General features: G+C 33.4%; 1 protein-coding gene across 2 annotated transcripts in view; it reads right to left on the bottom strand.

The window, feature by feature from the left end:
- NAA15 (N-alpha-acetyltransferase 15, NatA auxiliary subunit) overlaps window positions 1–24,419 on the bottom strand; it is an 84,700-nt gene that overhangs the window by 22,664 nt on the left and 37,617 nt on the right. For both annotated transcript variants that reach the window (XM_007496309.3, XM_007496310.3), the window contains exons 3-11: window positions 18,562–18,666; window positions 17,581–17,738; window positions 16,491–16,625; window positions 15,813–15,966; window positions 9,417–9,536; window positions 9,066–9,161; window positions 5,995–6,101; window positions 3,115–3,187; window positions 2,219–2,388 (exon numbers count right to left, since the gene is read on the bottom strand). In XM_007496309.3, coding sequence (XP_007496371.1) covers window positions 2,219–2,388; window positions 3,115–3,187; window positions 5,995–6,101; window positions 9,066–9,161; window positions 9,417–9,536; window positions 15,813–15,966; window positions 16,491–16,625; window positions 17,581–17,738; window positions 18,562–18,666 — 1,118 coding nt within the window. The remainder of the gene's footprint in view (window positions 1–2,218; window positions 2,389–3,114; window positions 3,188–5,994; window positions 6,102–9,065; window positions 9,162–9,416; window positions 9,537–15,812; window positions 15,967–16,490; window positions 16,626–17,580; window positions 17,739–18,561; window positions 18,667–24,419) is intronic.

Raw genomic sequence — 24,419 nt, 5'->3', positions numbered from 1 at the left:
AATCGCAAATCTACCTCTATAACAATGACAAAGAAGGACTAATGAAAAAAAAAAAGAATTTTCCCAAAGGACTACAGGAATGCATAGAAGAAATAAGAGATATACACTTAAGAAGTGGGAGAGGAATAAGTAGCTTAAGAGAGAAATGTAGAAGTTTGGTAAGGAGGAAGAAGGAAGAGAAAGGGGGAGAGGGAAATTTTATTTAAAAAAAACAGAATATCTGAAAAGCAGAGGCCAAAAAGAAATCAATGACACTGAGACATGATATTAAAACAAAAATTAAGAGAAGGAAAATGTAAGATATCTAATCTAAAAAACAACTGACCTAGAAACCAAGTTCCTAAATAATTTAAGAATCACTGAACTGCTTCAAAACTTTGAATTTGAGATATTTTTTGGTTAAAGCACAGACACTTATTTCAAGGAATCATGAATGAAAACTGTTCGAACACAGTAGAACCAGCAGTGAAGGGAAATACAGAAAGAAAATCCCAAAGTCCCAGAAATATTGGCCAAAGTCCTGAGCTCTCAAACCAAAGAAAAAATACAGCTAAAAAATTGGAAGTAGCTCAAGTACCAAGGATTCACAATCAATATCACACAAGACCTGGCAGCTTTTACTAAAAGTCAGTGGCAACTTTGGAATACTATATTCTAAAAGGCAAAAAGATAGGGAGCAAAGAAAACCTTGCCTTGCTTATAAAATGAACATAATTTGTACCTTTAGTAGAACAGAAAACTTACAAGCATTTCTGATAAAAAGACCAGAGCTGAATTGGAATTTTTAAATACAAACACTAGAGATCAGAAAACTCTAAAAACGTAAATTTATTTTGAGCAAGTAGAAGTTATATAATAACATTCTAAAAAGGGGGAAGCAAGTGTTCTTTGATAACCTTAAGTCTTCAAAGAGTACTGAGATTAAATTAAAATAAAAAACAAAAAATGAGGTCTTGGAGGGGAGCTGGTTGTGTTCAGAGGGTTTAAAGAGAACAAAGGGAAAAACTAAAGGAGGAAATTACACTAAATAAAGAAGACAAGAGAGGAGGAAATTTCTATTTCCCATAATCGGAGTGTGCAAGAGTATGTAAACATAGAACAGGGAGTATAGGTACAGATGAGCCTAACTCTTACCTGAAACAGAAGACAGTTTTTAAAAGGAAGATAATACCAAGGAGGACATAAAATAAAATAAACTTCCTAATTTTAAATGGAGAGATAAAAAAGGAAAAAACAGGAAAAGAAAAAATTAAAAACTTAAATATTAAGGGAGTGCTCTGGATTGTTTCTCAGGCAACTGGGCTATGGTTGAATAAATTGCAGGAATAGGAAAGGAAAGGAATGTTACTGTGCCTTAAGAAACAACAAAAGACAGAATTTTAGAGAATCCTGGCAGGATGAGCTGAGAGACTGAAGGAACAGAACTAGGAAAGCAATTTAAATTAGGGTAATAACAATGCAAAAGCAAACGTAAGAAGACTTAAGAACCTCGAACAAATCAATAATTAAGCATGTCTCCAGAGAATCTATGATGAAATATATAACCTAACTCCTTTGATGAAATATAAAACTATTTAGAGAAAGAAGATGGGCACAAGAGGCAGAGACATACATTTTTGGACATGGCCACTATGTATAGTCCTTTTGCCTGATTACATTTGTTTGGTTTAGAGGATGAGCAGGGAAGCTTTCTTTCTCTCACTTAAATGATTAGCATAGGGGAAAAGGTAGCCATAGTAATGCCAAAGAGAGGAAGGGGTTATAATTTTTTTAATGCAGAGAAAAGAACAAAAGGAAGTATAGAAGGAAGCACAGGTGATTATCAATATATACATAAATATGTACATGTATGTGTATATATGCACAATATCCATAAAGTGGTATGAAATAGTGATGTACAGTTTAATCTAGAATCTTTTTGTTTTATTATATGTATGGAAATTATATATATTTTTAAACCCTTACCTTCTATCTTAGAATTAATACTGTGTATTGATTCCAAGGCAGAAGAGTGGTAAGGGCTAGGCAATGGGAGTTAAGTGACTTGCCCAGGGTCACACAGCTGGGAAGTGTCTGAGGCCAGATTTGAACTCAGGACCTCCCATCTCCTGAGAAATTATCTATTTTAGATTTTAAAAAAAATCAAGATATCAAAAGCATTTAAAGTCTTAGAGCTTGTATAATTTAGGGAGAAAATGAAAGTAAAAATAAATATTACCTTATAGATTTTAGCTTTCACAAGAAAGAGTTCTATCAATGTAGGTGTACTTTCTATAGCAGCATTTATATATTCCAGAGCTATAGATGGCTGCCCAATTTTGTCATAATGCTGTGCCAAATAGTACTGAACCCAAAGCAATGTGGTAGGAGGTTCTTCCTTGCCATCATCTAAAGGGGAAAAGAAAACCCAAAACATAAGAATATTAACACCAACATTTCCCTAACTTTATTAAACTCTAGTTCAAACTTATGTTACATATGTAAAAATATATTATTTTTATTACCCAAAATAGTTAAAAGCAACTCATACTTATATAGTGTTAGGATTTGCTACAATGACATTTCCATAATCTTATTTGATCCTAACAATATCCTGTGAAGTAGATGCTATCTTTTCCACCAAAACTATGATTCCCTTGGGGCCGGAAGTCTTATCAAAGCAGATGGCAAATGTTCTACAAAATTTAGTCTCAGAGAGTTGTTTTGAGGCAATAAAGGACATGACTTTTCTCGGATCACATAGCCAAAATGACAACAGCAGAATTTGAACTCATGTCTTTCTGACTTTGAGGCTAACTCTCTAGCCACTACTATAAGACATCTTCTCTAGGTGGTATTATTCTCATATTCAAGATGATGAGCTAAGACAATGAGAAGTTAACTCAAAATCATGGAGTTAGTGAAAGAGGAGCAGAACCTAGGCCCTCCCACTCCCAGTCTAGCACTCCATTTATTAAACCATACTACTTTCATCAAAAACCAATAAAAGGAATAAAGATATAATCGATTTTTTTCTTTATTAAAGCTACATATGCATGGCAGACATTCTGGATTTGGTCTTTAATAATATAGTAAATATTTCAAGATTCATGAAAACCAAAACTTGGCACTTACCAATTGGGTTAAATAACCGACAGCTTTTTAGGGAGGTTTCATAGCCTACTACTAACTCTTCTATGATTGCCACCTAGAGGACCAAACATACACAGAAATTACAGTATAAAACCACACTTAAATAACAGTGCAAAACTCTATATGATTGCTTTTTCCTATATAGTATATATGCTATACTGTCCAAAATAGGATCAGAACCAAATAACTGTTCCAAACAGGAAATTCTATTTCATATTTTATAACCTCTCAACCACATATGCTAGCATGTTAATACCTGAATCCTTAGAAATCTAACTTCCACTTGGTGAATAACATCATGAAGGTCATGATTGTATTAAATGGTTTTCACCTGTAAAAGCAACTAATACAACCCCATAATTTTATAACAGGAATTTAGGAAACCTTCCTTGTGATTTCCATGGTGAGAACATGATTATAAGGAGAAAACTGTTACACAGCAAAACTACTTGAAGAACCAAAGCAAATGCCATCATAATGGTAGTTATCTTCAACAAATTGCAGAAGATAAACAATAAGACCTCCATCTGCATCAGTGCTACACAGTGGTTTCAAGGTGCCAGTCTAAAAGAGTTTCAGTGTTGATTCTAAGTTTTATTTAAATTTTTTTAAGTTTTATATTATTTTAATATAATCAATGCTTGATATTTGCTTCCTGGACCTATCTAAAACCTTCCTTCCTTTATCCAGCTAAAATACCAGTATGGTGATAGATTTACTGAGCTAAGAGGGAAAAGGGGGCGCCAGCCACTTATTTAGAGGGTATCAAAAGAGGCACAGAAGGGCTGATTCTCATATTACATGCCAAGCTAAGTGCAAATGATTTCTAGAATATTTATGGTTTGGAATTACATAAATCTCAATTAGGAGTAAAAAATTCTTTTAAGAATCTCAAAGGCAATGGTAAAAGAAGAAATTTTCTGTGTGTCTATAATACAATCACTAACAACTATATTGACAAAAGGGAAGCACTGGTATTCCAAAATGTAAAATGAGGTAAATGGGAAATAACAATGGCATAAAAAAGTATTAATAATCTGTACACAAACCCTGCCCCCATATAGGTAATAGAGAAAACACGACTTTCCCATTTATAACAAAGGCATCTGAACACAAAACATAGATCAAATACCAAGAGAAAAAGAGAAAAAAAACGATTAAACTAAGAAGTTAATTTAGATTTGTTTCTCTTCTATCTTTAACGATCTCAAAACAATCATTTTTAATCTTTTATTATGAAAGACTAAACAACAGTGAGATATTAGAAAAGTAACCATTCTCAATTAACAAAAAAATTTATTCTTTTTAATTAAAAGAATGAAAGTCAACAGTGAAACAAATCGAATCACTAATTCCCCTAAATTTCTTTTAGAATCAAAAGGAATCTTCAAGGTCATCTATTCCAACCACTGCCCAAATCAATAATCTCATCTAAGACATTCCTAACAAACAGTAATCTAGCTACCCTCTGCTTGGGAGGCATTTAGTGACAGGGAACTCACTACTCACACATCAATATCCCAGTCCATTTAAAGTTATAATGTATGTATGTATGTATGTATATATATATGTGTATGTATATATATATATATATATATATATAAAAACATATAAAGTTATAATGATTCTCTTTCTAACTTTGACTTATTGATATTGTGAGTTATACCCTCTTGGACACAAGCAGATATATATCAAATAACTAAAGACATTATCATGTTTCATACAAGCTTTTTCCTTCAGTCTAAGCTAAATATCTTCTATTATATCAACCAGTCTTTGTATGGAATGGACTCCAGCTCCCTTACCATTTTTGTCACCTTCCTCAGGTTGTGCTTAAAATTGTCAAAGATCCTCCTAAAATTATGTACCCAGAACTGGATACAAATTTCCAAATGTTGATTAAGGTAGAGTACAGTGGGATTAATATATTTGCTTACTTTGCATATCACACATGCATGAATATAGTTTATGATTGAATTAGTTATTAAGATTTTCACACAGCATAGTGATGAATGATATGAGCTTGAAATCTTCTAAAAGCCCTTGGTTCTTTTCATATTAAGGTTTTCTAAATACCTATACCCCAAGTCAGTTATTTCCCAATTTCTTGATCTCTGTTAAAATTCATCTTAGTAGATTAAGTTCACAGTTAGAGATCTTTCAGATATTGAGTCTAATTCATGATAGCAGGCAACCCTATCAGTTTTGTGCCATTACCATAATTATTATTAAATACACCAATTTCCTTTCATCCAAATAAATGGAAGTAGTGACTAATACTGAGTCAAGAGCAAAGACTATACAAACTGACAAGAGACATCCCTCCAACTGAAAAATTATGAATTGACATTTTTCAGATCTAATAAGTCAAACAAATCCAAACCCACCTAATTATACTATCATCCAACCCACATCTCTCCATTTTATTCACAAATCTTGGGAGACTTCGTCAGGTGCATTGCTGACATGAAGGGAATGTATTCTCTTGACCTACCAGACAGGGTACAAGAAATAGCACTGACTTTTATTTCAGCCAATTTACTAAAAACAGTATTTGGAAAATTGTTCAGAAATCACTACCTAACTTTTTACACAAGCAATTGGCTGACTACTCTGAGGGTATGAAGGATAGAAAATCAAAATATATTATCTAGACTTTCTCAGTCTACAAAAGGGAAATAAGAAAAGCCAACCTGGAGGTCAAGGCGCATCTCATATACAGTTGATGAGGACATGGGTAATTAAAATTTAACTATGCCAATAACTTAAAAGAAATGATACTCAAAAGAAAAAGTGGATTATCTGTATTTTTAATGTATATAAAATTTTCCATGGGCATTTTATAACATTCTTTTGTCTTACCTTATCTTTATCTTTGTATAATGATCTCAAAGTATTGAAAACTGGTGGGCAACCTTTACTGAAATTCATCCTTAGGAACTTATCCAAACATTCCTTAAATTTCTCACCTTCGGAAGTAAAAAAATACCATCAAGTTTTTCCTGCCAAGACACTTTAAATATGTATACAATTAGCTTCCGACAATTTTGTAAGGCTTAAATGAACGAGTTACACATAGGAAAACAGGTTTAAGTGCCAGAAAGTGATGGATGTGATGAAGATCAAAATATATCATAAAGAAATGAACTTAGTATAAAAATTAACAAAGTGACTGCACTCACAACTGATTCTTTAAAAATGACTTTTATCTGGAACCAATTAGGCCAATGATAGGTTAAAGTCACAATAAAAACCACTTAGAAGATAAAGATAAGAGTATGTGAGCTCTCCATGAATCAAATCTAGTAAAATAAGCTGTTAACTCCAAAATTGAGAAACGAACAGAAGTAAAGATAGTCACAATTTAATCAGTGTCAACAGTAATCAGACAATGAAGTAAAAATCTTCTAGAAACACCTCCACTAGTGAACAATATCTTTTTGTTAAACAGAATAGCTCAAACATGAGCTTATATTTTTAGGATTTTAAGAATGTATAGTGATGTGTAGCAGGCAAGGACAACAACAGGATGAGATTATAAACTCGTTTGCAAAAATGAAAGAGGATGATATGAGGTATCGTGAACAGTATTGCCTCCAAAAAGAAATCCGAAAAAAAAACATCAACACCACTAAAAAGAATTTGACTTAAGATCTAAATAAGGCACATTCATGCCAAGAAAATTTATTGATAAGAACTAGAAGAACAAAAAAGAAAATGTGACAAAATTGAAGGCATTTTTAAAATAACCTACATTCACTGGTGAAAAAAGAGGAATCAATCACATTTGGACTCTTATTATCTCCATATAATGTGCCAGATGAGAAAGTAGAAATGAAAGTTAAGAATGATTAAGTTCTGAAGAATACTTGGGATGGGCCATATTATTGGGATTAATCTATAAAATGTCTCAAATGCATTTATTGAGTGTCTATTATAAAAGATATCTTGGATTTTATGGAGAAAAAAGACATCCAAGATCATCTCTCCTAAACCATAAAATCTGACTCATTTATGAACAAAATTTAAAATATTACAAACTTTACAAAAGAGTGGAAATTTCCTTTGCTCACTTCTATTTTCCATCTACGTGCTTATAAAACTTTTTCCATTAGCATTTTAAAAATAGTCTGTTTTTTACTATCTTCACTATACTAACACTTCATATAAATCTTTTATGCCTTATATTTCTCATGACAAAGTAATGTGCTAAAGCCAAGGATATAATCAGTTTTTACATTCCTATTATATACAAGATCAGAGACCACACTTTTATCACAACTGAGATGTAAATGAATATAAAGAATGTACTAAAACTATTGATATTTAAAATAGCTTTTGGCTTGTTTGGCAATCAAATGTGGCTTTCACTTTGATAGCTCTCCTCAAACAAGCTACCTCCTACAAGAAGTTAGGAGATGTAAATATGGAGATAGCATGTAAATCCATATAATTTCAATACACATTTATAAAGTCATCTACACTCTGATACTGGTGATATAAAGAGAAAAAGCAACAGTCCCTGCCCTAAAGGAGCTTACAGTCTCTTGAGGAAGGAAAAATAAATATAAGTAAATAGGTACTTACTTAACTATGAAGTAATTTCCTCTGGAGACTAAAGAACTGGGAAAATCTGGGAAAGACTTCCTATGGAAACCATACAATCTGGCTTCTAACTCCACCACTTTCTCCAACCCCATTTTTGTGTATTGTATCCTTCTTCGGCTTTTAAAACACAATTGTCCTCTTAGTTCTACTATTAACTTTCTGGTCTTTCTTTCCAGTCTCCTGCTCCTATGGCCTAATATGGTATTATCAATACTCTTAATCTCTCTTTTGATTTCATCAGCTTTCTTGGCTTCAAAGATCATCTGTAAGCAAACTATTCCAAAATCCATATATACAGCCTGTACTGATTTAGATTTTAGTATTGGATATTAATTTTAATCTTTACAAGCCCTAATCTCTGACCTGAACTCCCAGTCTCATAAGACCTGCAGTCAGTGAGACATATCTACCTGAACAGGAAAATAAAACCTAACACAATGAATATGAAAGAAGATTTTCCTCAAACCTCCCTATTTTTGCTAATATGACTGCCCACTCAGGACTGCAATCTTGGAGTCATCACTGACTCTTCCATTTCCTTCAATCCCCATTATCCAATCAGTCAAGTTTCCATAGCTACTATCTTAGCCTCTGCCTTAGTTCAGGTACTAATAACAAAAGAAATTATGGTACATCATTGAAACAATTTGGTACTACACCCTAAGAAATGACAAATATAATTAACTTTTAAAGAAAGATGATTAGCCAAACTACAAAAACTAAGTGAAAATTCAAATCGTGACAAACAGCCTATCAAATTAATGCTGTATGCATAAGCACTTGCATCTAGGACAAATGTAGCCAAAGAAGGCAAGGGAAAAAGCCCATATATGGAAAATTATGTAGTGCTTTCAATGATCCAAAACTCTTCACTGACCCAAAAAGTCCATCTCTTTAACACCAATATTCTCCTTATATGCTATACAGCTGCAAATAGATTACCATGACTCCATAAAAATAAGAATTCTAGGTAATCTAAAAGTGAAAATTAGAATAGTAGCTATAAACGGACAAAAACATCCTAATGCCATCGATGGCATATATGCCGTCACCTGTTGAGGATTTGTAAGGTGAGAAAATAAGAAAATAACATGTTCAGTCATTCAGTTGTGTCCAACTCTAGCATATGGATAGATGTTTTATAGAAGGAAATCTGCTCAATGTGCTAAAAGCCTACAATCTCTATTACTAAACAGGGTACCCAAACAAATGAAATTGTACCTCTATTAAAGTAACTTTCATATATTCACAAAGCTAAAAAAAGAGGTAAATAATGTAATAAGCACAAAAAACATTTTTATTCTCTTGCAAAAATTATCTCTTACCAGATAAAAAGTTGAGTGGCAGCCTTCTTGGTACTAATCCCCTAGGATACTTAGTCCAGGCTTCCTCGTAAATTTTCAGGCGCTCTAGCATATTGACTAAAGGGGGGGTAAAAATTTTTGCAAATAAAAAAATACACATTTGTATATTATTCCCAGTGAAAAAACAAATGCTCCCAATATATATTAAACTAAATTGCAACATTTCCAAGTTATATGGCAATCCTCGTTGGAAATTTGTACACATTATGAAAGGATTTCTGCAATGTTAGACATCATTTTTCAGTTAATTAAATATATTTTAGCCAAGTCAACTTTCAATCTACCGAAAACAGAAAAGTATTAAAATTTTACCTGGCTTGAGTGACTTTTCCAAGCCTTTGTAGTATGCCCAATTTTCAGGATTTCTCTCTTGTAAACCTCTATATACATCAGTAGCTTCTTCCAATCGGCATAGTTGTAATAGAAGTTCCCCTGAAAGTCATATTAACTCAATGTGTGAACCAGTAGCTTCCCTTTCAGTTAAACTTTTCCTTAAAGATTCTTTTAAAATTGGATAACTATTTCAATTGTAATGTTATCAGTCACTACCACAATTTTATGGTCTATGATTTTTATAACTGTGTAATACAAAATGTTCCTTAACTCCCTGAAAAACAAAATAGATGCTTTCCACAATTAAATTATGCCAAATTATTTTTTAATAGTAAATAGCTTATGAAATTGTTTACCTCCCTGAGCTAGACATAGCTGTCAGGTCAAATATCATTTTCATCATGTCACTTGCTGTTCAAGGTTCTAAAGCAGTTACCTATCATGAAATAGATAGCAATTGTAAACTCTCAAAATCAAGGCCCTCCATTAATTGGTCCTTTAGACTTCCAATAATTTCATGTCTAATCAAAGAAACTTCACTTTAACAATGAGATTTTACTTATATATCTTACTCAGTGTGTTTCTGATCGTGTTTTTCTCCCCTCTCCAACTGTAATGTCTTTCCATCTATTTTCTGCAAATGCACATTCAATTATTCCTTCAATTTCTGGCCCCAAATTCAGCTTCATTCAGCAAGGAATCTCCCTGCCCTATCTGTTACTGTTGGATCATTTCACTGTGTGACCCTGTATAGTATATTTTTCTCAGCAAAGTTACTGGAATGATTTGCCATTCCCTTCTCAAGTGGATTAAAACAAGCAGAAGTTACCTGACTTCCTAAGAGTCACACAGCTTTAGTGAGTATCTATCTGAGGCTGAATTTGAACTCAGGTCTTCCTGACTCCAAGCCCAATGTTCTATTCTAGCTGCCTGCAACTTGATCTGATTTATCAAACAAATGTTATTCATCTCGGTCAGCATTTTGGTTTGGTTTGGTTTTTAAACTATTAAAACTTAATGGATAAAACACATCAGTTGGCATGCATTTATTTCTGTCCAACTAAACTTTTAGTTCCCACAGTGATTTAAAGAAACAAGTGGGCTGTTTTTAAGCAAGAAGAAATCTCACTATATTCTTTAGAAATGAGAAAACTAAAGCATAGGGAAAAAAAGCATAGTGAGACTTGACTAAAGTCACAGCAAAATATTAACACAGTAAATAGTAACCTTTAAATCATCTTTCCTTGCCTGGGTGGATGGAAATCAGTTAGGGTTACTTCAACTATTCCACCTTCCCTTCAGATTTTTTTCAACTACACAAATATTAAGTGCCTACAATGAGCAAGGCTCCTGCCCCGTGGTCTGCCCCTCCTCCGCCCCCAACCCCCCCAGCTATTCTTACAGTTTTTACTAATATCTTAAGCTGGCTATGGAGAGCTACGGCATTTAAAGCTTACTGTGGGAAATGGTGCCTATTATTACTTACATCCTACAATTGAGGAAACTGAGTCAGAAAGAGGTTAAGTGACTAGCAGTAAATGTTTGAGGTTATATCTGAACTCAGGCCCAGCAATCTATCATTTAGCCACCTAGTTACAATAGTATTCCACCTAAGGATGAGACAACTTATATTTGAATCCCTATTCTTTTCTTACTTCCACAATGACCTTAGATAGGATCTTGACCTTAGATAGGATCTCTTGATTGATCCCAGAGAGCTGGGTCATTTTCCTCATTTGTAAAAAGGAGTTTTGGACTAGATGAGTAGTTCCCAACCTGAGTAGGAGTTTTTCCTTACACTTCACACCTAAATTTGTCTCTTTACAAATTTTACCTATTACTCCAGACCTAAGTAAAGCAAAGCAAACCTCTGAGAGGGAGGGAAGAAGGGAGGAAGGAAAGGAGCAGCTGAAGTCAGAAAGACTTGGGTTCAATCTGGCCTCAAACACTTCCTAACTACATGACCTTAGGCAAGTCAAGAAAGGAGGGAAGAGAGGAGATGCCAGAAGAAATTTTGGCAATTTAAAAACAAAGCATATCAACAAAAACATATGCTTCTTCCATTGCAACCACCTCACTTCAAATGCCCTATTGTGCTCCAAGGACTTTTTCAAATTGTCTATTTGGCTATATTTCTCAAATTCACATTTATTGTAGTTATACATCAATACGCAAATGTATTGGGAAACTTGCCTTCTAGAAAAGAATATATCTTTTATAATAATTGCATAGCTCTCTTTTATAATCAAAAGCTATATGTATTTATATATTTACAAAAAATGCTAGGTTAATCACCATGGCTATTCAATTTTCCATATAGCCACATAATGAATACAGACAATGAATCGTCTCTTCCTCATCTTTCCTTCCCCGTGCCTTCATCCGTTTCTTCTATATCCTGAAACGCCCATTTAGAGGAGCATAAATTCTACTTCCTATGACTCCTATTGGAGGCCTCTTCATGAACACATAATTTTTAATAATTGCAGTATTTTGATGTAAAAACTTATTCATTAACAATTTTCCCAAGTGTGTGTGTATCTTTCGTTACAATGTGGCAGCTACAACTAAACGTGATGCTTCAGAGGTGAATTAAACAAAGGTGGAGTTCAATGGAACTCTTATCTTGCCAATCCTGGACATTAGACCTCTTATTGTAGCCCAGGATATTCTTTGCTATCTACCTGGCTTTCTGTAAGGTGGAGGAAGAGCGATTCCATAAGAAATTTGCATTAGATTTATTTGTCACACAACGGCTACCACGTCATGCTGTTGACTTATACTAAGCTTGTAGGACACAATGCCCTCCCCACCCCCAAATTTGATGTTTTTTTAACTCACATGTAAGACTTTATATTTGTTTTCATGTTGTTATGTCAAACCATTCTGCATATTCTATCAGAGCCAAAAATCAAAATGATCATGTCTACTGTACAAATGGATTCACAGTTCCCCTTTCTCTGGCACAAGAGTCTTTGGGTCACAAATTGAAAAACAATGCACTAGGTGATCATTAAGACTTTCTCATTATTCCTGATGCTCAAATTCTTCTAAACAAACAAAAAAGGGGTGGTGGTGGTGGTAAAGAATCTCTTGGAAGTTCATTATGTAATGGGATTGGGGGGTATAGGATATCACAGGAATTTAATGAGAGGCTACAGAGCATCTCAGTGGTTATAAAATACAATCCTCTAATTTTACAAAGAGAAAACTGAGGGCAAAAGAGACAAAATAACTTGCCTAAAGGCCTAAGTCACGCACCTTTAACCACTGGCCTTTTAATTAAACTCTTATTGGCATATTTGTCTCCATATATTCTACCTCCTCACTTATGTGTATAATAGCTCTTGATTCTAACAGTTCTGTATTCTAGTAAAGAAGAATGGGAACTTAGAGCACTTGTAATTTTCTTCATTATGATTTGTAAAGCATTAATGTTAGTAAAATGAAAAATAAGACTACATTTGCATTACACTTCACTTATAGTGTTTAAGCAATAATAACACAGATTAATCAAGGTCATTTAAGGATTTAATCAGAGAATAATTAATACAATTACTAACAACAATATCTCACCGTTTTTATAACATTTTCATATTAGAAATATTTCACAAACACTACCTCATTTAATCTTCACTATCAGCCTTGGGATAGATTAGACTGATTATTAGCCTTAATTTTACAGGTTAGCAAAGTGGTGCTCAGAGAAGTAAAGCAACTGGCTGAAGGTTCACCAATTTAAGAGTCAAAAATCCCATCTCTCATCCAATAATCTGAGATGAGGAGTCTGATAGCTCAGCCTAAGTAGCCGTAGCCAATCTCTGTATGGAATACACTGACTTGGAGGGGGGAACCTGTGCTTTCTACCTCTGGCCTTTCCAGGGAGTGCCCTGATCATTTAAGAGTCACTTGGTTAGTATCAACCAAAAAAGCACCAAGTCCCCATAGTGCTTTCTCTTAAAACAACTCAAGAGATAAGTCTATTGATTAGTGAGCCACTTTATTAATCAACCCATTTTTAAAAAAAGATATTTTAGGGGCCAGCTGGGTAGCTCAGTGGATTAAGAGCCAGGCCTAGAAATAGGAGGTCCTAGGTTCAAATCTGGCCTCAGACACTTCCCAGCTTTGTGACCCTGGGCAAGTCACTTAACCCCCATTGCCTAGCCCTTACCACTCTTCTGCCTTGGAACCAATACATGGTTTTGATAGGGCTTAAAAAAAAAAAAAGATATTTTAAATGGGGGTGGGGGCATATTTCTATATAATATTGGAATTAATTATTCAATAGAATTCACCTGTTACTCTATCTGGTCCTAAAGAAGTCATAAATAATAAGATATAGAATAAGACATACATTTTTAGAACTAGTCAATATAGGAATTTGTTTTGCTTGACTTGCACAACTATTATAAGGAGTTTTTCTTTTCTCAAATGGGGGGTGGAGGGTGGGGAGGTGGGAGAGAAAGGTGGGAGACATTTTTTTAAATGGAGAAAAGCATTCAGAAGGCCAGAAAGCAACACAGCAAAGTATGACCGTTTTAAAAGCTACAGGATAAATTTATTATATATACTTGAAAAGAAAAGCAAGCTATTCATGAGAGTGCTCTGTAGTTCATTAATCAAAACTCTTGTCTAGAGTGATCATAGAAATGCCTGTTTTATTTAGTTTTTTTAAGTTTAGAATAAAAATAAACTTTAAATGGTTATTTCTAAAACTGACTGTATTTTTAAATTACTTTTTAAAATTATTAAGCAATTATTTCTCCCTGCCTCTCTTCCTCAAGTTCCACTAAAATAAAGACAAGCAGTAATCAGAACTAGTTGCTGCTTAAAAACAGAGAAGAATATATTGAAGTAAATGAACTAAGTGGGCTAGATTTCAATAAACCCAAAGATCCCCAGATCCTTGGGTAAAAACTCACTATTTGACAAGAATTATTGAGAAAATTGAAAAGCAGTCTGGCAGAAATTAATTTTAGACCAATGTTTCACACCATTTATAAAGACAAGTTCTAGAGAGATACATGATCAATAATTAGATACATAACAAATTAGATGAACAAGGGAGAAAATTATACCTCAGATCTATGGATGGGAGAAGAGTTTATGACCAAACAAAAGATCAGATCACAGAAGATAATATGGATCATTTTGGCTACATAAAATTGAAAAAAACTTGCATTAAAAAATTCATTGCGTAACAAGAGAAACTACTAACTGGGGGGAGGGGAATATTTTGGCATCAAGTTTCTCTGAGAAAGGTTTTATTTCTAAGAAAATGTAAGGAACTAATTAAAATTTATAGTAATAAAAAAATAAAAATAAATCCCATTTCCCACTTGATAAATGGTCTATTACAGAAATGGATGTTCTTTGTCAAAAACTTTTTCTGGGTATACTGACATAATTATGATTGTGTTTGTTTATTCTGTTATTAACTTAAGTCAATTTTGCTTAGAGCTTTCTTAATATTAAAACAACCCCATACTCCTCTACCTGATATAAATTCAACCTGTTTATGTGTAATCTTGGCAACATATTGATGTAGCCTCTTTAAAAAATTTTTTTTTATGTCTGTATCAATAAATATTAGTAATACCTTTCTTCCTGTATATTCTACTATTTTTACTTTTTCAGGTTTAGATATCAAGATCATGTTGGTATCATAAAATCTGATAGATCCAAATTTCTGTAAACAGTTCATATAATATTGAATTGTTCTTTCATTGTTAAATAGAATTCACTTGTAACTCTGGTTCTGAGAGACACAGCCAATGTGGGAATTTGTTTTGCCCAACTAAACATATTACACAGATCTTTGTTTTTCTTTCTTTTTTCTCCCAAATAGGGAAGGGAGTAGTATGGGAAAGAGAAAGTTAAGAAGAAAGAAATTGCAGAAGAAATAAAAAGTAAAGCATATCACTAAGGCATCATTTCTAAAATATGTCACAAAGAGAACAGAAATCAAATAAAACAAGAGTTTTGAAAAAGAGACTGAACTTGTTAAAGATACTGTAATAAGACCTACAGTTTCATGTATAATCTTTTCCATTAAATATGTATATGGAAATATCCATTTTATTTGGTGTTTAAATTCAGAATGAACCCATTTTAAAAATAGCCATTTACAAAATTCTGACAATATTTTGATGGTGCAATATATTAAAAGTGAATGGAAAATTTAAGTAATTTTATTAATAAACTACTTCTAAAATACAGAACATTCATTTCTAAAATACCGAACATTAATCTTCCTATTATTAAAAAACCAAATAAATAAATTGTATATAGCTTTCATGAGTCATCAATTGTTTTTGGACCTCTTCTAGACACAATTAAATGGTAAAGGAAATAGTATTTTGAAAAGATTACTACCTTTGGTTTCTTCAACAGCAAGTTTATCACATATCTGCTTTTCATAGGTTCCAAGGTGTTCCAAGGCTTCTCTATAGAGTCCTGCTTCTCGCAGGACTTGATTTTGATATAAAAGGAGCTCACTATATTCATAATCCACTTTATCAGGAGATGTCTAGAGAATATTAACATTTTATTATTTTTAAATCAGAAAGCTCTACATTCATAATATATAGAAAAATAAAAGGATGAGATTTTTATTAATAAATTGTATTTTTATACTTCAAGAATCTATAATTTCATTGTTAAGAATAATTCCCCTTACCAACACTAGTGGCAAACACTCAAAAGCTCCTCTATAATCGTTTCTAAGAGTTGATGTGACCAAAAATTATCACCCAACAGCCAAGCTGACATCAAGCCTCTCCAAATTTAACTAACTGGGTCCTCGGGCAACAGATACCACTACAGGTCCATAGTCAAAGCTTTTTCAGCTTGGCAAAAATAGGGAGAAGCTGTACTCTGGGTTAACATAACCATCAACAGCTCAAGGTCACCTTCATGCCACAATGAGGCATTTAGATAGAACTACTTTAAGAATTTAATTCTTGAAGTAGTTAAATTTGAATAGTACATTAATTTGATAAAATTTTAAACATAATAACAAAACCTCAAGGTGAGGCTTGTACTTTTTATTACCTGCTGTGTTTTCCTAAATTCTTCTAAAATCTTTGCTGCCATTTCATAATCTTCTAATAAATGGTATGCAATAGCATAGCCAATCCATGAGGCTCTCTGTGCAGGTCGAAGTTGAAGTAACTGATACCTCGTTTCCTGAAAAACAGTTTTACCAATATTTCTTCTGTTGTTATTTTGATACTTAAAAGTACCATATATAAGCTACATTTTGTTGAGTTTGTGGCAAATACTTGGGGGGGAGGGGGTGGCGGCATAAAGCAGTAAGGAGTAAAACAGTATCCAATAACAGAAAAACTAAGGTTTTATGTCTGTATGAGAGCTATGGGGAAAAGAAACATTTAAGAACTACATAAAACACCCAAAGTGCACATGTTTCTCTGCATTAAAAAAAACTTTTTTTAAGTTTCTCTTTCTCTCACTAGAATATAAAAAATTCAAAATATGAAATATAGTTTCACATATAATAGAATATTCAATCTTGATTCCTATATCCAACCTTTCTGAATAAAGAGGTAAGATGGTCAAAGTCAGTGCAATAGAAATACATACAAGAAACTACTTTTGAAAAACCTTTCTGAAGAAATGAACCTAACGTAAATCAGAAGGTAATAATTACTGTATAGGTCTCAACTTATATAAAAGCAAAACTATCAAAAACTTGGGTACAGAAATTTTGGTCTCAACTTATATAAAAGCAAAACTATCAAAAACTTGGGTACAGAAATTTTGTCATAAGATGTATGAAAATTTTACATCTGAGACCTGAATCACTAAGATTAATTTGTATGGGTAAAGAATTTTAAAGCTACAAAAAGTGTAGGAAATATCAACTTGGTATTTTGAGACCATAAATAGTCAATTTTTATGTAATTGATGAAGTACAACCTCCTGAGGTCATCTACAATTTGCCTTTAATGTAATTAAAAGTTATTCTAGTCAGATAAATATAGTTGATAGAGGGAAAAGATCAAAATAAAAAGATCTCAAAGTTCTATTCCATAGAAAATAAATAATAGAACTAATTACAATGAGGATAGCATCATTTTGCTATTAAAAATACATATACATATTTACTTTAATATACACTTACCCTATAACCCTCAAGGTCCCTCATCTGAATCTGTAATAAAGAGAGGTCCCTTAAGATCTGAAGATTGTCTTTATCCCATTTTAGTGCATTTCTGTAACACTTGATAGCTTCGTCATACTTCTTGTCTGACCTTTGCAGAAGACCATAAACATGCCAACCTAAAGGAGCTAGTTAAGGCCACTACAGAACTTAAAAGTGAAAAGAAGACATTATAAAACTGTACTTTTCAAGATACTATATGAACTAGAGTGAATCATCCATAATATGGACTTACAAATAAAACACTAACACAGCTAACATTTATATAGTGTTTTAAGGTTTATAAAGAACTTTACATATTCTATGATGGTTAATTCTCACAATAACCTGTGAAGCAAGAAGTATAGATTATCACTGTCCTCATTTTACAGATAAAGAAACTGAGGCTAAGTAAAATTTTAAGTCACTTTCTTATGGTCACACAAATGACCTTAAGTGTCTGAGGAAAGATTCAAATCTTGCTATTATCTGTCTTTAAGCCAATCTTTTAACTTCAATATGCTGTATGAATTCATTAGTCAAATTGTTATGTCAGAAATAGTAAAAATAACTAACAAGGCAATAATAAATCAATTCAGCTAAATTCATTACAAAGTAAAATCTACTTGATATTAAAAAACAATGTTTTTCTTTTGTATATCCTATACCATCAAAGGTTGATTAGTAGAAATATAAAGCCATTTTCATTTCTTTCCTCATTCAGTTATTTTTTCCTATCTAGTATCTAAATATCAAAATTCTACCTGATCATACTGATTCTACTGATCATAAATAGGCATAAAAATCAATATGATGACATCGTTGGTTGAGTGTAAAGAACTTTGATATCTACTATATAGGATGCCAAAAAGGTATATACACCTATAAATTTTTTTCACTTTTATAAAGCAAAAATGGAGACAAAGGAGTTAATACTACTGACTATTTTCTTAAAAAGGATACACACATGGCTTTTCAAATCGTTTCTCAAGCCTCTACGAACCAGTTCATATGCCTCTTCTTTCTTTCCCAAGCAGTTCAATGTCAGTCCCTTCATGGCCAGAGTTTCTAAAGAAAGAAGATCAAATAAGGATGAAAAAAAAATGAAACCAACATAGCCAAAAGACAATTGTGAGAACACATAGAGAATGAGGGGGAAGGAACAGGAATCAAACCATGTTAATACTTCCCTCAAAAAGGTGACCAAGAAAATATTATCAATTAACAAACCATCCATGTACTCTCCCATTTACAGAAACTTTTTATTGAATCATTTATACGTAAATCAAGAGTCCCTTTAATAGTTATTAGTAGGGAACAAACAGGCTTTTACACAAGTAATATTTAACAATAGATCAACAACCATATCATTACTTTCACAACTGGCTGAAATTTTAGATAATATAGGATTCCATCAGGCTGTTTTTGATTATGAAAAAGATACAATATTTGTTTTAGTACAGGAAGAAACTTAAAAACTCTCACCACCCAAATCATTCAAGATTTTTTGAAATACATGATAGAAACAACCCTAATCAAGAATCCTCTGATCATAAACAGCAGGAGGATGAAATTTAGCAATAAAAAGTTGCATGACTGCTATAGTGGGGGAAGGATATCCATTGCAGAATTCAAGCTGAAAAAAGTTTTCTTTTTGGATGGTGAGATCTTTCAAATGCTACTGTTCACAGATAACAATGTGTTTATTGCATGAAAACCTTGAAACAGACGCTTCTGAATCAGAAATCTAGAACCACTAAAAAAGTTTTGCCTGACTATCCATACACACAAGACTAAAAAGTATTGTCCAAATTATGACATATTTTGGATGGACATTTATAGAGCCTGTCCACCAATATGTATAAGTGAGGGATAGCTGGGCAGCCCAGTGGATTGAGAGTTAGGACTAGAGATGGGAGGTCCTAGGTTCAAATCTGACCTCAGATACTTCCCAGCTGGGCAAGTCACTTAGCCCCCATTGCCGAGCCTTTACCACTCTTCTGCCTTGGAACAAATACACAGTATTCATTCCAAGATGGAAAGTAAGGGTTTAAAATATATCTTTATATATATATATATATATATATATATATGTATGTATGTATAAGTGAGATACTCAAAACTGATGGGTTGAGTTGGGCCTAGAACTAAACAGAAGGAGGATGAGATGGCTTGATTTGGGAAAATTACAAAGCTCTCTTAATGACTTCAATTTTCCCATGGAAACAAATGTTCATCTTTTAAATACTGGCATTATTACCACCACACACCTAGCAGATTAGCCAATATGACAGTAAAGGAAAACAATAAATGTTGGAAGTGATGTGGCAAAATTGGGACACTTAATGCATTCTTGGTGGAGTCGTGAATAGATCCAATCATTCTGGAAGGCAATTTAAAATTATGCTCAAAGGGATTCAAAAGAATGCATGCACTTTGATAAAGCAATACCACTACTGGGCTTAAAAAAAAAAAGAGATTTAAAAAAAGTTTGTACAAAAATTTCTATAGTTGTGATCTTTGTGGTGGCAAAAAAATTGGAAAATGAGGGGGCATCACTCAAATGGGGAATGGCTGAACAAATTATGGTATGTGGTGGTGATGGAATACTATTGTGCTAAAGGAATGATGAATTGCTTTATTTCTATAAAAACTGGGAAGACCTCCATGAACTCATGTGGAGTGAAATGAGCAGAACCAGGAGAACATTGTACACAATAACTGAAACATGAGATGATCATATGTAATAGACTTTGCTACAAATCACAATGCAATGATCCAGGACAATCCCAAGGGATATATGAGAAAGAATGCTTTCCACATTGAGAGAAAGAATTGTGGGAATAGAAACACAGAAGAAAAACATATGATTTATCACTTGTTTATATGGGTATATGATGTGGGGTTTTGGTTGTAAAAAATCACTTTATTACAAAACTAAATAATATGGAAATAGGTATTGAGTGATAATACATGTATAACTCAGGGGAATTGCTTGTCAGTTCCAGCAAGCGGAAGGGAAAGGAGGAGGGAGAGAACATGAATCATGTAACCATGGAAAAATACTTAAAAACAAAATAAAAATAAATAAAAATTTCAGAAGCTATGGCTACTTGAAAATAATAATAATAATAATAAATTAAAAATAAATGCTGGCATTATACCACCACTGCTATATGGCATCCAAACATGCAATACAACATTCTCCAAAGATTTAATAATTAATGCTACTCCAAAGTTGAGCAGGCAGCAACATATAACCAACAAAGAACTTAAAATAAGAATAGGACTAAAATATGCCATCAAGTAAATCTATAATAGGAAGAAAAGACAAACTGTCACGGGCAAGCAATGAAAATAGGATATCCAGAGCGATCCACTGGTACCTTGACTTCTGAAGAAAGCTAAGAATGCTTTCACCTCCTGTGATGAACTTAGAGGAGGACATGGAAAAGAGGAGCACAAGGTAGTTGGGCTTGGAGGAGCTGTGATCTGCATCCCTGGAGGAACTCACAGATCTCCTTGAACATGAGACTTGAGTACAAGCTATCTTGAAAGTCTTAGTGCAGTTTTAAGCTTTAGAGGCTTAAGACTTCTGGGTACATCCTGTGTATAAAGTACAAATGACAAAAGGCTAAAATTTATGATTTGAGTTCAGGAGACAGGGAAAATATCAGGTGCACACAGAAAATCTAAATACAGAGGAAGGTAATCAATATGATTTTCATTATGTAGAAATAGAATAAATGTGGTAATGGAATCATCAATATAGAGCTATGAGTCCCTTGGGTCATCTAATCCAATCTTTTCACTTTATAGAGATGAAAACAGAGTTCTAAGGAGGTTAACTGGCTCATATGTAGGAAAATGGGTAGAATGACTCAGAGATAGGATTTGAACCCAAGATCTCTGACTATAGATCCAGTTCTCTTTAAACAGCACCATATGCCTCCTGATATGGGGGTAGAGTCTACAGAAGTAGGCTACTAACCACTAATTAAGAAAACAAAAAATTATCTATGTTGTTTTATATTTTTTAAAATACATTTCCCAATTACATTTTAATTTGGTTAAGGGTAGTGGTACTTGAATCTGAAAAGTTGACACCTTTGGCCTACATAGTCAAAAAGCATTTAACTGTCATATGACATTATTTACTGATATAAGAACATGTAAATCTCATAGCACTACAATTGGGGTCTGTCACAAAACCATTATATGCATGACATTCCTTTATAAGAAGCCCTATGATATATCAGTAACTTAATTTCTGAAAAGTATCTATAGCTCCATAGCCATATGTTATGCTAATATCCTAATGAAGTATGTGATCCAGATATCCCTGGGTGTCCCAAGACGGAGTCCACAAAATAAAAAATCATCTAAATACAAAAACAATTCAATTTTTAATAAAATAAATGTTGCTAAAACCCACATAAAATGTCTAGGGCAATGACGGTGAACCAATAACACATGCCAAAAAGGGCATGCCTGCAGTAGCTGGCCAGAATTCATTACTAGAAAGCCAGAGGAACTCAGGGGTGGAGCTGTTTTCCTCCCCTCCACCTCTCCATGGACCTGAGGATATTTCTCACTTCGCCCACTCCTCTGCCCAGTTGCCCAATGGGAGTGCTTCCTCTTAGCCCTCTCTGGGGAAAGGTGCTGGGGGTAGGGGAAAGGGTGGGAGGTGTCACATGCTGTATGAGGGTACACATGACACAGATGGCAGCCTGTTGAGTCTGTGGTGAAGGGTGGGGGTGGTGGCACAGCACTTGCTGAGGGGTGGGGATGGGGGCAGGGCCTCGCATCACTGAAGTGAAGGTTCATCATCACTGGTCTAGGGTTTCTTGCATTTTTCTTTTGGAGTGGAGGGGTGGGGTGGGGGAGAGGTGGTATCCTAAAAAATTTAAGAGTGTAAAGAGGTCCTAAGACCTTAAAACTACTGAGCTAATGTATAGATTTACATACAAAATTGTCTTTAAATATGTGGATACATTATCTTTTTGTTCAATCTTACTTGAACTCAAATCGATTCAACAAATTTTTATTAAAAAGCATCTATGTGTAAAGTATCCTTTTAGGCACTAGGGATATAATGGTCATTTGGCTTCTGATCAATGGAGAACCCATCACTTCTTGAAGCAGCCTAATCCACTTCCCACTAGATAGCTCTGTTAGCAAGTTTTTCCTTGAACCAAACATAAACACACAACCACAGAACTTTGTTCCACCCACTGGGGACAAAGAGAACAAATCTAATATCTCCTCCATAGGACTTTACTTAAACACACTTATCAGGACTTCCCAGTTTCATTACATGATCACTGTATGACACAGACCTTTTAGTATCCTAGGTTGCCCTCATCTGATGCTCTTCAGCTTACCAATGTCCTTAATTGTGGCACCCCAAACTGAAAACAATACTCTTGTAGAGGTTGGATGAGAGCAAAGAATAGATGTTCATATTTTTATTCTTGGAAGCTATGCTTCTCTTATTGCAGGTCCAAGACTGCATTAGCTTTTTGGCTGCTATATCACATTGCTGACTCATACTAAACTTGCAGTCCACTCAAAATCCTAGATTATTTTCAGATCATGTTTCTTTCCATTTTATAATGTGAAGTTAATTTTTTGAGCCCAAGTATAAAAAACTTCAGTTAATCCTAATGAATTTTTTTAGAGTCTGATCAGTAGATCCATTATATGAATTTTCACATATGTATAAAAAATGCCTATCTACTGCTGTACATTTATGTAATGTGTGTTAGAAAACAAACTTTTAAAAGATGAGATGAAATAAATGTTAACTATTTTATTAATGGCACAAAAATCCTTTTTGATCACATTAAAATTTTTTCATTAAAATGTTTTTATTGATAGCAATGTAATTGAATGTGTGCCTCATTATTTTAGAAAATCATGACAATTTAATATCTGGTTTTAAATTCAGTTTGTTTTGAAATTCTTTATTTTAATAGCTATCAAAGGTGGGGGAAAGTGGGAACCTCACAAAGATCACATCTACCAATTATACAAAAGTTCCTGCTGAAGTTCAAGAAGTACATTTCTATCTTCTTTGAGGTAAATTGTTCTTGCCAAGTAATTAGAAGGCTTTTAATTTTTCTATTTTTAACAAATGGGCTCAAATTCCACTCAGACACTTCATCTGAAAGATTTTTTAAAAGGCTAGAAAACTGTTCTTAATTTTTTTAAACTACAAATATTGGAGTTTTGATAGAGTTCATCTTAAGAAAAAAAGCTTTACTTTTTAATGTCTTTTAATGGCATCTCAATATACACTTCAAGTAAGTTTCATTATTGGTGATAATGGATATAAATCTGTATTTCAAATCTTGATAATCTCTTTTGGCCAAAAGAAGTGTCAGCTCTGTGCTGCCATTATTAGTATTATTTTCAATCAATGTTTTCTTTAGAGAGGAATTTTTTAAAGCATCCATTCATTCATATGGGAGTTAGCTAAGTTAAAGATAACCTAATTTTAAAATCCATTTATTCATTTATTTTTAAGTGTGCCACTTTTATTTATGAGTTCAAGAGAATCCATGTCTGGACGCCAACAAATAAAAATCCTGATTAGAATATAATTTTTTAATACTGCCATTTTTATGTCAAAGTGGTAGATATTGTGGTCCAGTGGAAAGTTTCAATCTCTGGTTGGTAACTGAGTTCCTTAAATACATTTCCCCTCAAAATCTTCATCCTTAAAAATCACCCTACCTTCCTCACCAACCTATACTTCTTGTTCGTGTGTACTGCAAAGTCATATTGCATTGAAAATCATTTAACTAACAGAAATAAAC

This window comes from Monodelphis domestica, chromosome 6 (assembly GCF_027887165.1).
Source record: "Monodelphis domestica isolate mMonDom1 chromosome 6, mMonDom1.pri, whole genome shotgun sequence".
NCBI lineage: Eukaryota > Metazoa > Chordata > Mammalia > Didelphimorphia > Didelphidae > Monodelphis > Monodelphis domestica.
Note: the sequence above shows the minus strand (reverse complement) of the source record. Positions and strands in the feature narration are given on the sequence as shown.